We start from the raw sequence: 14,851 nt of genomic DNA on the forward strand, positions 1-14,851 counted from the left end.
CAGGTAGAAGAAGGTTGTCAGGACCGAGCAGCAGCACCGGAGCCACGCCCACTGCCCTTTATCCTCAAACTTTACCGAAAACGATCAACACACGTACATTCGATAAATTCATGATTTAATTTAACTGTGAAAAAGTGCAGATAAAATAGAAAAACAAACGTAACAAAAATTAAACCTCCAGGATCTAACAGATGAAATAAAACTGAAACATCTGAAAAATGTAGTCTTTTTTTTTTTTCAATTTATAATTGTTTAGTTTTAAATCTTCAGTAGTTGTATGTATGTTATAAAATCTTGAAAAAAATATAAAAGGAGAGTAGTCTTTACTGAAAAGTCATTTTATGTCTATAATGTTTGTTGACAGAAATGCAAGAAAGTTTTAAGCTAGAGGAATCTTTCTAGATAAATAAATTTAAAAAGATTGTGCGAGTCAGCAGCTTTAGCAGTATGTATCTGTGGTGGCACAACCAAACCATAATATCCCACTTTCTTGGGATATAACAGCACAGGACGGTGTGGATTTTGGCAGCCAGTTTTGGATGTTGGAACTTGTGTTAAAAATCTTTTTTAAGAGAAGTTATCTTCTTCTAACTTCAAGGCTCTTCTGAGTTTGTCCTTATCCTCAAATTTGGCTGTTGTTCTTCATGGAGATTCTTCATCATGCAGTGCTTTAATAGTTGCCTCTCGTCACCTGTGGCATCAATATGCAGACCATTATTGTGGCAATATGGGGAAAGTTGTAATGGTCTGTAGAAGAATACAATATAATTTACGTTTTAATACGCATTTTAGCTCCACTGGTTCCTTCGTCTCAAAGTCAATGGGGTTTTTTTTATGGGTTTTTGGTTAGATGGCTGAAATTAGGTCTGTGGTTCATGCAGTATACAAGTGATGTCAGAGGGTCGGAGTTTCCAAATTGAGAGGTTGTTCCTCCAACTTCATTGCGTTTATGTGCTTTGAAAGCATGAAGCTACAAAGATGTTGCATTTTCATGCTAGGAACCTTTAAACAAGAGGTTGATAGCTGTTTACGGTTTATTTATATTTTAATCTATTTTATTTTCTCTATATTTCAATAATTAATCTAGGTCACTCTACATGGACAGCAGTTAACATTAATACTATATTACACTCAACATGTGATCAAAATTTGATTTTTTAAAAGGTTTAAAAAGGAGGAGTGAGCAGTAAATGACAGTATAGTACATAAAACGTTTTTTTAATAATTATGAATCGCTGCATTTGTGAGAGGTCCTTGAGCAAACGGTTGTAAGATTGAAAACAAAATATTAGGCTAACGGGTCCAGTAGTTTGATAGATTAGCTTTGATTGAATATATTTTATTTGTTTCATTCATATCTGAGAGTGTATGTAAAAGTTGAATGTTTACAGTAGTTGTGGGAGCAGAGGAGCTTCTCTCCTGTGTGAGAAAGTCTTTAACAGTAAGATGACCTCGTGTAAACGTTGGCTGGAATAACAACTGTCAGACTCCCAGAATGATGACATGAGGTACAGTTAAGTTGTAAAACTCCACCTACAGTCAATCAAGTCATATCCTTACATAACCCAGAGGAGACCTTTTTCAGCGCGTTTGGGTTTTTCACAGCAGGAACAGAACAGCTGTAAATGAGAACATTTTTAACCAATTTAGTTTCACCTGTGCACAATGTCTGCTGTTAAAAAGGCTCTTAGGATCTCCATTTCCTGAGGACCGTGTCCCGGGATGATGACATCAGCTGTGCGTAGCGCCTCCTGGCGGTTGACTTCCTGCACTGCAGTGTTCATACTCAAATCCCGCCAGCTGTCCTCATCTGAGCAGCTCTCAAATAAGTCCCCTGCAACAAGCACTGTGCCTGCTGAGGTTCCCGTTACCTTGACGCTGACGTCTTGTCCCGTGTGGCCTGGACTGGGAACTACAGACACCTGTGGGACAGAGGAGACACTGTCAAAACCAGAGGAACAACCAGCAGCCGAGTAGTATGTGAAGGAGTTTTTCTCTTGGTTGCTGCAAGTAGAAAAAACTCTCACCCTCCCAGGGTGAGCGCTATGTTCAGAATAGAAAATAATTTTAAATAGAAAAATCATTTATCTGCTTCTGGCTCCCAATTGGAAAAGTCCAGATTCCCCCCTCATGCCATGATGCAGTGTTTAGGCTCTGACAGGAGAAGGGTTTGGACCAGCTTGCTAAACTTTATGAAGGAGGAAGAAATAAATATTCTTTACAACAGTGTCATTTTTTTCGCAACTTACATATCAGGCATTGCATACCAAAAAATGTTATGTGTTGTTAAAATGATATTCTGAAACAATTTGTGCCAAAAAGTTTTATTTCTCAGGTTTATGGAACTTTTAATTTAAATTTGAATTATTTGTCACATTCCATCCAAAGGCAATGGCAAATTCATACAGAATGTCAAATTGCAGAAAAGACATGGGTGTCAGTTATAGAAAATACACATACTATCCTGAGCTGTAACAGTGATAGAGAGACTCAATTTAAAATACTACACAAACTTCATTGTACACCAATATTGAGGGACAGGTTTGGTCTAGGTTCTCCTATATGAATGAAATGTAGTTTAGAAATTGGCACTTATGCTTATATTGTTACTCCACAAGAATACAAACTTTCAAAGTATCTAAAAAACACAATAGGCCCTTTTCAGGCTTTGCGTCCCGAGAGTGGAAGTGGCAGAGGGCAGCAGAGCCGTACTTCCACTTACCCTGTCGTTATCACTTCCACTGGGAAATTCAGCGAAACAATCTTTGAATATGTCTGGTACACACACAACTAACAAAATATATTTAAATAAAGTACAAAAATATAATAAAATAATATAAAACAAACAAATAAGCAAACAATACTAGATGTGATGTGCAGGTATCACTACATCACTGCTATATCATCTTATGCATTTTGGTGCTTTAGCCAGAAAATAGACACTGATAAATGATAAACGCTATAATAACTTAACAATAAGGCATGTTTAATGTTGTTGAGATTTATTTTTTTTTAATTATTATTTTTATTTATTTATTTATTTATTTTGGTTGAGATTTCTGTTCAAATCAAATCAAATCAAACTTTATTTATAAAGCGCTTTTCATACAAAAAAGTAACACAAAGTGCTTAACAGGTTAAAATCATTCCCATCCTTCCCCGCTCCCCGCACAAAATCACATTCATACCCCACCCCGCTCCGTACGCACGCGCCCAAGTGTACACACCCACACACACACACATACACACACACACACGCACACACCCCAACAACAGCAATAAGATATTGTACACAAGGCTGAATACAGATGAACCCGGCAAGGAAACGCCATCAGAGGAGCCGTCTGCACCGAGAGCAGCTAGTCCGCCACGGCCACCAGGAGCATCGACATAGGGCGACCAGAGGAGGCGGGGTAGAAACACCCAACCTCCACCCAGACACCATAGGACAGCACCCAGGTGGCCACGGCCGACCACCGATCCCGGCACAGAGGGCTCCCCGGAGGAAACAGTTGGAGAACATAAGAAATATTAAGAATAAGTAAACTGTAACGTGAAACCAAACAATAAGATAAATAAAATAAGGCTATAGGCAATAAAAATAATGGTAACATAAAAATAATCATAAGATGCTAAGCTAAATAAGTAGAGATAAAATAAATAAATATCAGTTAAAAGCTAAGCTAAAAAGGTGGGTCTTGAGCCTGCTCTTAAAAACATGGACGTTCTCTGTGGCCCTGTTGTTTTTTTTCCAGTGATCTAATCCAACAGCGTAGTTAGATGTATCATATACCTTTTCTATTTGTAAACAAAACTGTGTTTAAGACGCCCACCTTCACTTGGTGGGCAGGTTTGGGTAATATTTGGGGTTAGGAGCTCGGGCGAAATGCATCCGTATACACGCAGGCACTAAACAAGGGCTGCACAGAAAGGAAAACTCAGAAAAACTCAAGATTCTCTGTCAGTGCAGCATGCACTGTAGATCATCTTGCTTGACTTGACTGTATTAACCATCAAGCATGATTAAATATCCACTTAAAATTTCTCCTTTTTGATTCTTTCCAGCAGACTAGTTGTAACAAAGGTATGTATTGAAGTGGAAAGTAGATTACTTGCGCAAAAACATACTCTATAACAAATAAAAGACTAGAATTTGTTCGGAAAAGTAAGTTTCCGTGGCCCTTTGTTAGTTTGACAAATTCAACAGATTTCTGTATCCTATACAGACGCACCCTCTGTGTTCAGTAGTAAGAATGTTTTTTATTGTGGAAAAAGACTCTCCCTCTCACAGAGAACACAGAGACACTGAGGAATCAGACCACCAGAATCCTAACCCAGGATAAAGAGGATCAGTGAATGTGGTGTTGAAGGTGCAGAGGTGGATCGGTGTGTCAGAGGAGACTCTGTAGAAGGACAGAGTGCCAGCAGGATAGTCCACATACACTGCTACTCTACCAGATACAGAGGAGGAGGAGATAGATTTTCCAGTGTTATTATGACAGACATAGTAGCCATTATCAGAGCAACTCAGTCTCCAGGACTTATCATTCTCTCCAAACCTGCAATCAGATCTGTCTCCTCTCCTGCTGATTCCTCTGTAACTCATAGCCACAGAAGCACTTCCTCTCAACTCCACCTCCCAGTAACTGCGACCAGTCAGACCAGTTTTACACAGCAGCTGATGCCAATAGTGAAATCTGTCTGGATGATCAGGATACGGCTGCTCATCCTGCACGATCATCATTGTCCTGTTGTTGTCAGACAGTTTAATGTTTGTGTGTACGGTGTTTGTGTCGATCGTGAGTTCACAGGAATCTGATGGAGAAAACGAGACACAACACAGCTGCAGTTATTAATCTATCATCTGATGACATCATTGGTTTGAATGGGGGATGTCACAGTTTGAAGATGGTCTGTTGACATGATTCAAAGTAAAAAGACACATACACTTCTTCAGACCTGGTCTCAACCATCTGGCTCCACGAGGCTCCACCCTGAAAGGAGTGGAGTTGGGGTCAGAACATGACATACGAAGATTGTTTAGAGGAGACAATGTTTCCACCTCCATCAGACTGATTGTCTGTGTCTGCAGCAGGCCTCTTCATACCTGACTGTGTCCAGACTCCAGTGTCGATTGTCTGGTCCAGGGGACAGCTGCTGTATTCCTGAGTCTCCTGGATGATTGTAGCTCAGATCCAGCTCTCTCAGATGAGCGGGGTTGGAGCTCAGAGCCGAGGCCAGAGAAGCACAGCCCTCCTCTGTGATCAGACAACCTGACAGCCTAAAAACACACAAAACTGAGTTACTGCCGAGTGGTTGCGCACCAGTCAAGTTGCACTTACAGTTTACTGAAATTCCCTCATGGTTTTCTTGAGATATCAAGGTCATAACAATTAGACGATGCAAGGTCACACTGACCTTGACCTTGCATCAAATGTGAAAAGAATTCCCTCAAAGTGTTTGTAAGATATCGTGTCCATACGAATGACATAGGTGACAGGTTACAGTGGCCTTGAACTCTGATCTGACCACAAAAATCGAATAAATTAATCCTTGAGTCCAAGTGTCCTAGGACCACCAAAATCTAATCACTTCATCCTTTACTCTAATTGTACATTTGTGCTAAATTTGAAGAAATTCCTTCAAGCTGTAGTTGCGATATCACTTTAACATCACATTATCTGATGGTACTGGGGGGCTTAGGGTTGCAATATTGACTCCCGAACAGCAATATTCAGTGAGAACACTCAAAATCCTTGCAAAACTACTGACATTCAGAATCTAGACAAGAAAGAGACTGTTAAAACTGCATAGAGATCATATTACAGAAAAGTATTCAAGACAAACAGTAATTTGATCTGACCTGAGAGTTTTCAGACTACATTGTGGATGCTCTAGTCCAGAAGACAGCAGCTTAATTCCCGAATCCTGCAAATCGTTGTTACTGAGGTCCAGCTCTCTCAGACTGGAGGCCTGGGAGCTGAGAGCTGAGGACAGAGCTTTACAGCTTCCCTCTGAGAGGTTACAGTGATTCAGACTGGAATGACAGTAATGGAAAACAAAAAAACAGGTTATTATTATCACTGAACTAGAAATATACAGACATGGTGTAATTTCAGTTATATTATACCAATACATTGATAAATGTTATCAAATCGGATGATGATTCAATCTGTTTGCTGTATGTTAATAGTGCAGGGGTCTTCCATGTTTTTCAGGCCAAGGACCCCTTAGATCAAAGAAAGAAGTTGCAGTTACTTCATATATTGTATAAAACTGAGTTGCACTTGAGTTGATTCACTGAAAATTTCCGAGTCTTCTCTAATTTGGCCTCGTCTGTAGCTGCTAAGTTAGCAGCAGTTATAGTAAGGCTTGGTGCATTAGCCTCACCCACTTTTGCCAGTGATTTCTGAGGTGGGTGGTGTGCCAGTCTCTCACTGAAGTTACAAAACAAGAAGTTGTGGCTCACTATAATGTCATACAATCGAAATAATAATCCAGCTAATTGGCCAATAGGTTTTAATAATATGGAAATGTTAACTAACTACTTCACCTTGCCATTGTGGATAGGTGCCTCATATTGATTTAGCATTAGCTGGTTCACATGTTTGCACAAGGATTCATGGGTAACACTGAGCTATCTTGTGTACTGTGAATTGAACGGTTTTCTTTAATGAATAGGGCGATTAATATTTGCTGAAATATAATTTTCAAACAATAATGACCGGACCTCCCTCAATAACTCTGAGGACCCCCTTAGGGTCAAAGACCCCCTGTTGAAGATCCAGGGACTACTGTGTAGGTTAGTGGTATCTAGAGATGATTTTGTAGATTGCAACCCACTAAAGCTTCTCTTGAATGTCCAGCGTAGATCAGGCATTGATGAATGTGACTTTACTGTCATGGTGAAGGGAGCTGAGCCTAAAGGCAAAGGTCTAGGTTCAAACTTCACTTATGGTCAAGAGCTTTAGAACCCCAAGAATGGGACTGCATACACACATGCAGTAAAAAGAGGAATTTCCTTTACAGGTGTCCGGGCACAACTTTTACGATTGTTCAAGGAACGCAAACATACAGCAGGATCTCCCACTGTAACTGTTGTCCCTTCAGCTTAAAAGGTGTCAGCTAAATTGGTTTGGGCAACTGATTCGGATGCCTACTGGATGCCTCCCTACTTTGGTATTCTAGGCATGTCAAACTGAGAGGAAACCCTACAAAAGACCTTAAACACATTAGAAGAATAATATAACACATCTGGGAATGTCTCAGAATTCTGCAGGAACAGAATAGCTCAAGAACATGACGAGGGAGTAGGAGGTATAGGATACCTTGCTTAGCCTGCAGCTACTATGACTTGAGGTAGGCTGTTGAATCTCGTAAAAACCTGATTAAGAAATAACACCAATGAGTTAACAACAAACAATAACTTGATCTGACCTGAGAGTTTCCAGGGTACAGTATGGACTCTTCAGTCCAGCAGAAAGCCGCTCCACTCCTGAATCCTGCAGGTTGTTGTTACTCAGATCCAGCTCTCTAAGATTAGAGGACTCTGAGCAGAGAACTGATGACAGAGCTTCACAGCTTCTCTCTGACAGGTTACAGCCACTCAGCCTGGAGAGATGATGCAGTTCAAATACTGTTAACAACTGTTCTTTACTGCTGACAAGATATTTGTGTATTTATAATTTTCACTATATGCAAATACCTATGTGCTTACCGAGCTTTTCTGGATACTTTGACCACTGGCAGCAGCCTCAGAAGAGCTTCGTCTGAAGAGCCGTCATCGCTGTTCCTGGTGTATTTCTCCATGTCAAACACATCCAGATCATTTTCTGATGACAGTAAAATGAACACCAGAGCTGACCACTGAGCAGGAGAGAGTTTCTCCTGGATAGTCTTCCTGAGCTCAGGGACTGTTGGATCTTTTCCACTAGAGAACTGTCGTTCAGTTCATTCAGACAGTGGAACAGATTGACGCTTCTTTCTGGAAGGGGATTCTCCTCAATTTTCTCATTTATATACTGGACTATGTCCTGATGGGTGTGTAATCCTCCTTCTGTAGGTGTCAGCAGACCTCGTAAGAGAGTCTGATTGGCCCGCACTGAAAGGCCCAAGAGGAATCGGAGGAACAAGTCCAGGTGTCCATTTGGACTCTGTAAGGCCTTGTCTACAGCACTCTGGTAGAACTGGGTCTCTGCAGATTCATGAGGGGTTGTTTGCTCTTCAGCCATCAGATTGACTCCAGAGTTGATGAAGGTCAGGTGGACATGAACAGCAGCCAGAAATTCCTGAACAGTCAGGTGGACAAAGCAGAACACCTTGTCCTGGTACAGTCCTCTCTCCTCTTTAAAGATCTGTGTGAACACTCCTGAACATACTGAAGCTGCTCTGATATTGATGCCGCACTCTTGTAGGTCAGATTCATAGAAGATCAGGTTGCCTTTCTGCAGCTGCTCAAAGGCCAGTTTTCCCAGAGACTCAATCATCTCCCTGCTCTCGGGACTCCAGTGAGAATCTCTCTCAGCTCCTCCATCATACTTGATGTTCTTCAGTTTGGTCTGAACCACCAGGAAGTGGATGTACATCTCAGTCAGGGTCTTGGGCAGCTCTTCACGCTCTCTGGTCTTCAACATATCCTCCAGAACTGAAGCAGTGATCCAGCAGAAGACTGGGATGTGGCACATGATGTGGAGGCTTCGTGATCTTCTTGTCTTGATGTGGGAGATGATTCTGCTGGCCTGATTCCCCTTTCTGAATTTCTTCCTGAAGTACTCCTCCTTCTGTGGGTCAGTGAACCCTCTGACCTCTGTCACCATGTCAACACACTCAGGAGGGATCTGATTGGCTGCTGCAGGTCTTGTGGTGATCCAGAGGCGAGCGGAGGGAAGCAGTTTTCCTTTGATGAGGTTTGTCAGTAGCACATCCACTGAGGTGGACTCTGTAACATCAGTCAGGATCTCATTGTTGTGGAAGTCCAGAGGAGGTTGATACTCATCAAGACCGTCAAGGATGAACACGACCTGGAACTGTTCAAACCTGCAGATTCCTGCTTCTTTGGTTTCAGTAAAGAATTGATGAACAAGTTCTACCAAGCTGTACTTTTTCTCTCTCAGCATATTCAGCTCTCTGAAATTGAAGGGAAATGTGAACTCTATGTCTTGGTTGGCTTTGTCTTCAGCCCAGTCCAGAGTGAACCTCTGTGTTAAGACCGTTTTCCCAATGCCAGCAATTCCCTTTGTCATCACTGTTCTGATTGGTTCAACTCTTCCAGGTAAAGGTTTAAAGATGTCTGCTTGTTTGATTGTTCTGTCTCCGTTCTCGGGTGTCCAAGATGCTTTTTCAATCTGTATGACCTCATGTTCATCATTGACCTCTGCAGTCCCTCCCTCTGTAATGTAGAGCTCTGTGTAGATCTCATTCAGAAGAGTTGGGTTTCCTGCTTTAGCGATCCCCTCAAACACACTCTGGAACTTCTTTTTCAGGTTAGATTTGTGTTTATGTTGACAAGAACCAGCAGAAATTCCTTAATGGAGACATAACAAATAAGATCAATAAATGATTGATAAACGGCAGATTGATTCCCCAAAGAACATAAGTACAAACATATCAACCTCCATCTCTTGAGACAGTAAATGTCCCATTTATCCATGATGTGAAATCTTTGGAAAAATCCTCTTACTGCTCTGCAGACAGTCAGCCAGCTCTTCGTGCTTCATTCTCCTCAGGAACTGCTCTGTGATGTTCAGAAATGCCTCGCTGCTGCTCCTCATCTGCTCTTCATCCTTCCTGCCCTCCTCATCCTTGCTCTGACTCTCTAAGAATTCTGAGTGATCTGAACTCAGAATCCTCTCGGTCTTCTTCAGCTCATTCTCAACAAAAGGGATAATTTTCTTCTTCAGCTCCTGGAACACAATATGATATAAATGATACAAACTAAAATCATGGAACCAAATGCCAGATCCATGTTGGCCAGACTGACAATCCACTGGTCTAAAAAATGTAGCATGGAGATTATTCTGAAATTAACAGACATAAAAGTAGTTGTTGTACAGAAGCCGACCTTAAATATGGAGTCCAGATGTTTTTGATACTGTTGGGCAGATTGACCACTGGGATCCTCTGAGTCCTCCTGTTCTACTCTGTGGAGGAATCGTGAAGGATTAGCTGACACTGTTTCTGTCCACACAGAGACAGACACAAAGTTAAGGTACTTTGAATTAAATTGTTGATTACAAAATTTAATCAGATGGTTGCCCCTGACATTCAAGTGTTGGTCATACTGCTGATCCCACTGTGAATCAACAGTTCAAACTGCATTTCTGTGCAGCTTCAGTTCTTTGTGTTGGTTCACCAGCTTGTCTGGTTTAGTCCTTCCAGCTCTTACTGACCCTTGTGATACTGTGTACAGCAACACACAGCTCACACAAGCTATTTGGATGCTACCTGTACCGCAAAAGTGGTAGGATGTCATAATAAACTTATAGTGGGTAAAGTGAGAGAAAGATCAAGAAAACCACAGAAAAAAAGAGAATGCTGGATTCAACCATTTTGAACTGCGTTTCAAATGACAGCTAGAACATATTTCTCCAGGTATATATACAGCACTTTCCACATATTCAATTATTTGTGGTGGGCCAGCACAAACAAAGCACCAGCCACCACAAATGCATTTTCTATTTTTTTGAGTTGGACTGTTCTTAAGGAGTACTGTTGTAATAGATATACAATTTGGTTACTTACAGTACCTCAGTGTCTCACAAGAGCATACTCTGGGCACAGATGGAGCAGTAGAACTTCACGCGCAATGAAAGAAAAACTTAACCGTTCATTCTGCTGGGTCTAAAAAATTGCTTTTACTCACAAACAGCAGCTCCGACCAATCAATTATCCAAATTGCAAGCCACACGTTGCCGCTGAGGAAAAAAGAACTTGTAGAGAGCTCCGCCTGTACTGTGTTCGCGAAACCACAAAAACAAGGGGTCCCAAAATGAAACAACCCCCCCCCCATACCATAGGCACTTCATAGACGTTAGTATGGTGATGGCTTTTATACTCTGACAACATGTGTCTGTTTTTTTCCACTTCCACTTGTTTAACACAACATATTCTTAAGTGGGCCGGATGCATTGTCAGATCGGCTGAAGATAAATATAGGGACCTGGGAGGGATGACCCCTGGAATTATAAAGTGGTTCTAGCCAGCCATTTAAATAATTAAGATGTGAGTGTTTATGATGCAATAGTGGCATTACAATATGCTACCAATTTTGGGCTTTTATGGGCAGAGGTTTTCTCCCAGGGGGCATATCATAGACCTGTCTACCTGGCTGCTTTTTTTTCACTGGCTGGCCAATTGGCCAATCCATATAACTTGTGAAAAGCCCGACTGTGTGCAGGGACAGTCTCTTCACTTAGAGAAACAAGGTTACAATGTAAACAGAAGAGTACTCACCTGGGTTTGTTTGCAAAAAGTATTAAAGGTAAAACACTAAAGAATTTCCTAAAAGTCTGACCTAAAAAAAACCATAAAATTTTAAAAGAACCAGAACTAAAAAATGTGAATACTGCGTGAAGCTAAGACTATGAGAGCAGAGAAAACTGGACCAAAGCAGGTCTGATGACTGGTTATACTGGTGAGCTGAAATGATGTTAAAAAACACACAAGTGTATCTGGATAAACAACAGTTAAAATGAATGAATCAGTTAACATCATAATGTTATTAACAGCTTACCCCTTTTCAGCAGGCAGCTGTTTTCCCTTAAATTCATCGAGAATATTTTTTGACATTTCACTCTTCATGGACACACAGGTGGGTTCAGGTTTTATCAGCTTTCTCCTGATAGAAACACAGAAAGACAGTATATATTCTGCTCAGCATACAGGACACAGTGAAACATCGGTTGAGGATACATTTGACAAAACTGTTTTCTCATTGTTTTGCCCTGCCAACCAGAAGGACGGTGTTTTCCATTACTGAAAACACAAATTTCATTAGAGGCACTCCAGAGTGAATCCCTGTAAAAGCAACATTAATAAGAAGCCAACTAAGTGTTTCCTTATACTCTACGTGTTGGTTCATCCAGTGTTTTAGAGCAGCCGATCAGTCCAGGTGTTATCGCTGACATGTTTCTATTTCAGTTGTTACATGACTGAAAACCAAAAACAATGAGTATCTAATGGAAAAATGTAAAGATCAGTGTTAGCCCTCTTCAACCGTGAGCATTTGCTAGTCTCAGCTAGAATCATCGTCACTGGATTGTATGCTTTTGCGCACCAGTGAAATTGTAGTTCCATGTCTGTGAAAATACGGACGCTTCACACACATCTTTCCCCCCAGCAGCACAGAAGATCTATGCACTCAGCACAGTTTCAAGATTAGTGTCACCAGTTCAATATCTGACCAAATGTTTCCCCATCTGATTCTGATGTTGAAATGGCAAGAAAAGTTTTTGCAAAATATTATGATGTCACAGTTGACCTTTGACTTCTTGGTTATAAAATGTCAGCACATCATCATTGTAACCTAATGGGCATCTCTGTGAAATTTTAGCATATGAATTCTTGAGTTGTGGCCAGAAACATGTTAAATGAGGTCACCATGACCTTGACCTTTGACTTTCAACCACCAAATACTAATCTTGAGCCCAAATGGATGTTTGTGCCAAATTTGAGAAACTCCCTCAAGGCCTTCTTCACATATTCATGTGAATGAGATTGATGCAAGGCCACAGTGACCCTGACCTTTGACCACCAAAATCTAATCGAGTCATCCATGTGCTCAAAGGGACATTTGTGCCAAATTTGAAAAACAGTAATAATACAGTAATAATATAATCAACAACTTACCTTTTTGCAGCAGGCGGCTGTATTCCTTTAAAACCAATGTAATGTGGCATTGACCTGTCGCTCCTCATGGACAAACAGGTGGGTGCAGTTTCAGGTTCAGGTTCAGGTCCAGGGGGCTCTAGTGAGCGCCGCTTCTCTGGGCTTCAACACAACACACACAGAGCTTTGAGCGTGCTGAGCTCTGACATGGAGAAGACTCATAAACAGTTAAGAGATCCTCATCTCACCTCTGCGCTTTGGCCTGGCTGCCATGTTCCCTGCACACAGGGACTCCCTCCTCTTTGTCATCACACCGGCTCATGTTGCTCAACTCACATGCACTTTCAGCTGGAGAGGAAACACAAATCATGTATCTGCACATCAGCTTAAAGAATACTTTACGTTCTCCTACAAAAAGATCAGCTACTGTTATTTTCTTTTTCATACAGGCGTCAGCTGAGAGCAGTCAGAGCAGTGAGATGCAGAGGAAGCTGCCGTTACTTGCTGTATTTCTACTATCACTCCACTGGACGGCCTCTTCAAGCTGCAGTGAAGTGTAGAACAGCCCAACAGACACACTGATTTTTATTCTTCTCATTTAATTTTTGTCAGTATTATTATTATTATTGAACATCTCCCCTTCTGAATGTGTTGATGAGACACCTAAAGTACTGAGAAAAACGTGATGTTTCCCACTTTTAGAAATTTTCATGAACAAGCAGGCCCGGGCAATGTGACAATAAGGTTAAAAGTAGCTACTGTCATATACAGTAATTAATTTACATTAAGTACAGTTATTAAAAAGTTAAATAAAGTACTATTAAAAATGAAAAATAAGGCACTGTTAAAAAAAGTTAAAGTACAGTTATATATGTTAAATAAAGTACAGTAAAATAATGTTAAAAACAGTACTGTTATAAAAACAGAAATAAAGTAAATGACTAAAAAGTTAAATAAAATACATTTTAAAAAGCTTAAATAAATACTGTTGTGAAAAAGTTGAATGAAGTACTGTTCTAAAAAGTTAGAGTACTGTTCTAAAAGTTAAATAATATACTGTAATCAAAAAGAAACAAAGTACAGTTATAAAAAAGTTAAATAAAGTACAGTTCTAAAAAGTTAAAGGAGAGTTCTAAAAAAGTTGAATCAAGTACTGTTATGAAAGCTAAATGATATATTGTAATAAAAATAAATATATAAAAGTTAAATAACATACTGTAATAAAAAATAACCAATGTAGTTATAAAAAAAAAGGTCAATAATGTAGTTTTAAAAGTTAAATAATATTCTGTAATAAAAATAAATAAAGTAAGTACAGTTAAAAGTCCTCTCGGTAGGAGGAGTGCTACCTTACTTAGTGACGCACTTTCATATTTATTCATTTAAAAATAAAATGTTGGCTTCCCTCACCTCCTGTTGTCTCCACGTCAGTCCTGTTATGTACACAGAATCAAAATGTAAAATTCACAATATTGTTACCCTTATTTATATATAGATATATTAGATATATTTATTTACATCCGCTATGTGGACGCAATCACGGTTGTTTCACCTCTTCCGCTTAAGAGTGTCCTCTAAAGTCAGACTTTTGAGTTGAAATGAAGCCCCGAGCTGCAGATTTCTGCTGTTTTTTAGCGGAACTAAACTAACGCCAGCTCGTGTTAAGAAGTCAGATGTTTCAGGTGTGTGATATTACCTTCAGTTGACGCTTCATATGGAGAAAACAAACTGCGCCACAACACTCACAGAAAGTGAAAGTAAACCTGAGGAAACAGGTAGAAGAAGGTTGTCAGGACCGAGCAGCAGCACCGGAGCCACGCCCACTGCCCTTTATCCTCAAACTTTACCGAAAACGATCAACACACGTACATTCGATAAATTCATGATTTAATTTAACTGTGAAAAAGTGCAGATAAAATAGAAAAACAAACGTAACAAAAATTAAACCTCCAGGATCTAACAGATGAAATAAAACTGAAACATCTGAAAAATGTAGTCTTTTTTTTTTTCAATTTATAATTGTTTA

At 40.2% G+C, this 14,851-nt stretch overlaps 1 protein-coding gene and 1 pseudogene across 2 annotated transcripts; both read right to left on the reverse strand.

Moving 5' to 3' along the window:
* Nucleotides 1-1,318: 1,318 nt before the first annotated feature.
* Nucleotides 1,319-7,904, reverse strand: LOC121939444 (uncharacterized). The gene is made up of 6 exons (XM_088073887.1): nucleotides 7,718-7,904; nucleotides 7,438-7,611; nucleotides 5,864-6,037; nucleotides 5,108-5,281; nucleotides 4,948-4,994; nucleotides 1,319-4,815 (listed from the first exon to the last, which is right to left on the reverse strand). Exons 1-6 carry the CDS (start codon nucleotides 7,807-7,809, stop codon nucleotides 4,286-4,288), a joined length of 1,191 nt encoding a protein of 396 aa, XP_087930013.1. The 5' UTR covers nucleotides 7,810-7,904; the 3' UTR covers nucleotides 1,319-4,285.
* Nucleotides 7,826-13,210, reverse strand: LOC148185593 (protein NLRC3-like; annotated as a pseudogene). Its single transcript, XR_015775789.1, has 7 exons — nucleotides 13,074-13,210; nucleotides 12,847-12,987; nucleotides 11,732-11,836; nucleotides 10,061-10,139; nucleotides 9,680-9,902; nucleotides 7,868-9,523; nucleotides 7,826-7,832 (listed from the first exon to the last, which is right to left on the reverse strand). The product of XR_015775789.1 is annotated as a protein NLRC3-like (transcript).
* Between the last annotated feature and the right edge of the window lie 1,641 nt (nucleotides 13,211-14,851).

Source organism: Plectropomus leopardus, chromosome 23, assembly GCF_026936395.1.
Source record: "Plectropomus leopardus strain MGB_pleo_1.0 chromosome 23, ASM2693639v1, whole genome shotgun sequence".
Lineage (NCBI taxonomy): Eukaryota > Metazoa > Chordata > Actinopteri > Perciformes > Serranidae > Plectropomus > Plectropomus leopardus.

What these genes read in the sequence shown, in the direction of transcription:
- LOC121939444 (XM_088073887.1), bottom strand. Translation starts at nt 7,809, where the DNA reads ATGGAGAAATACACCAGGAACAGCGATGACGGCTCTTCAGACGAAGCT. An exon ending in AAAGTATCCAGAAAAGCTCG is followed by an intron (nt 7,612 to 7,717) that starts GTAAGCACATAG and finishes TCATCTCTCCAG; the next exon opens with GCTGAGTGGCTGTAACCTGT. An exon ending in TGTAGTCTGAAAACTCTCAG is followed by an intron (nt 5,282 to 5,863) that starts GTCAGATCAAAT and finishes GTGTGTTTTTAG; the next exon opens with GCTGTCAGGTTGTCTGATCA.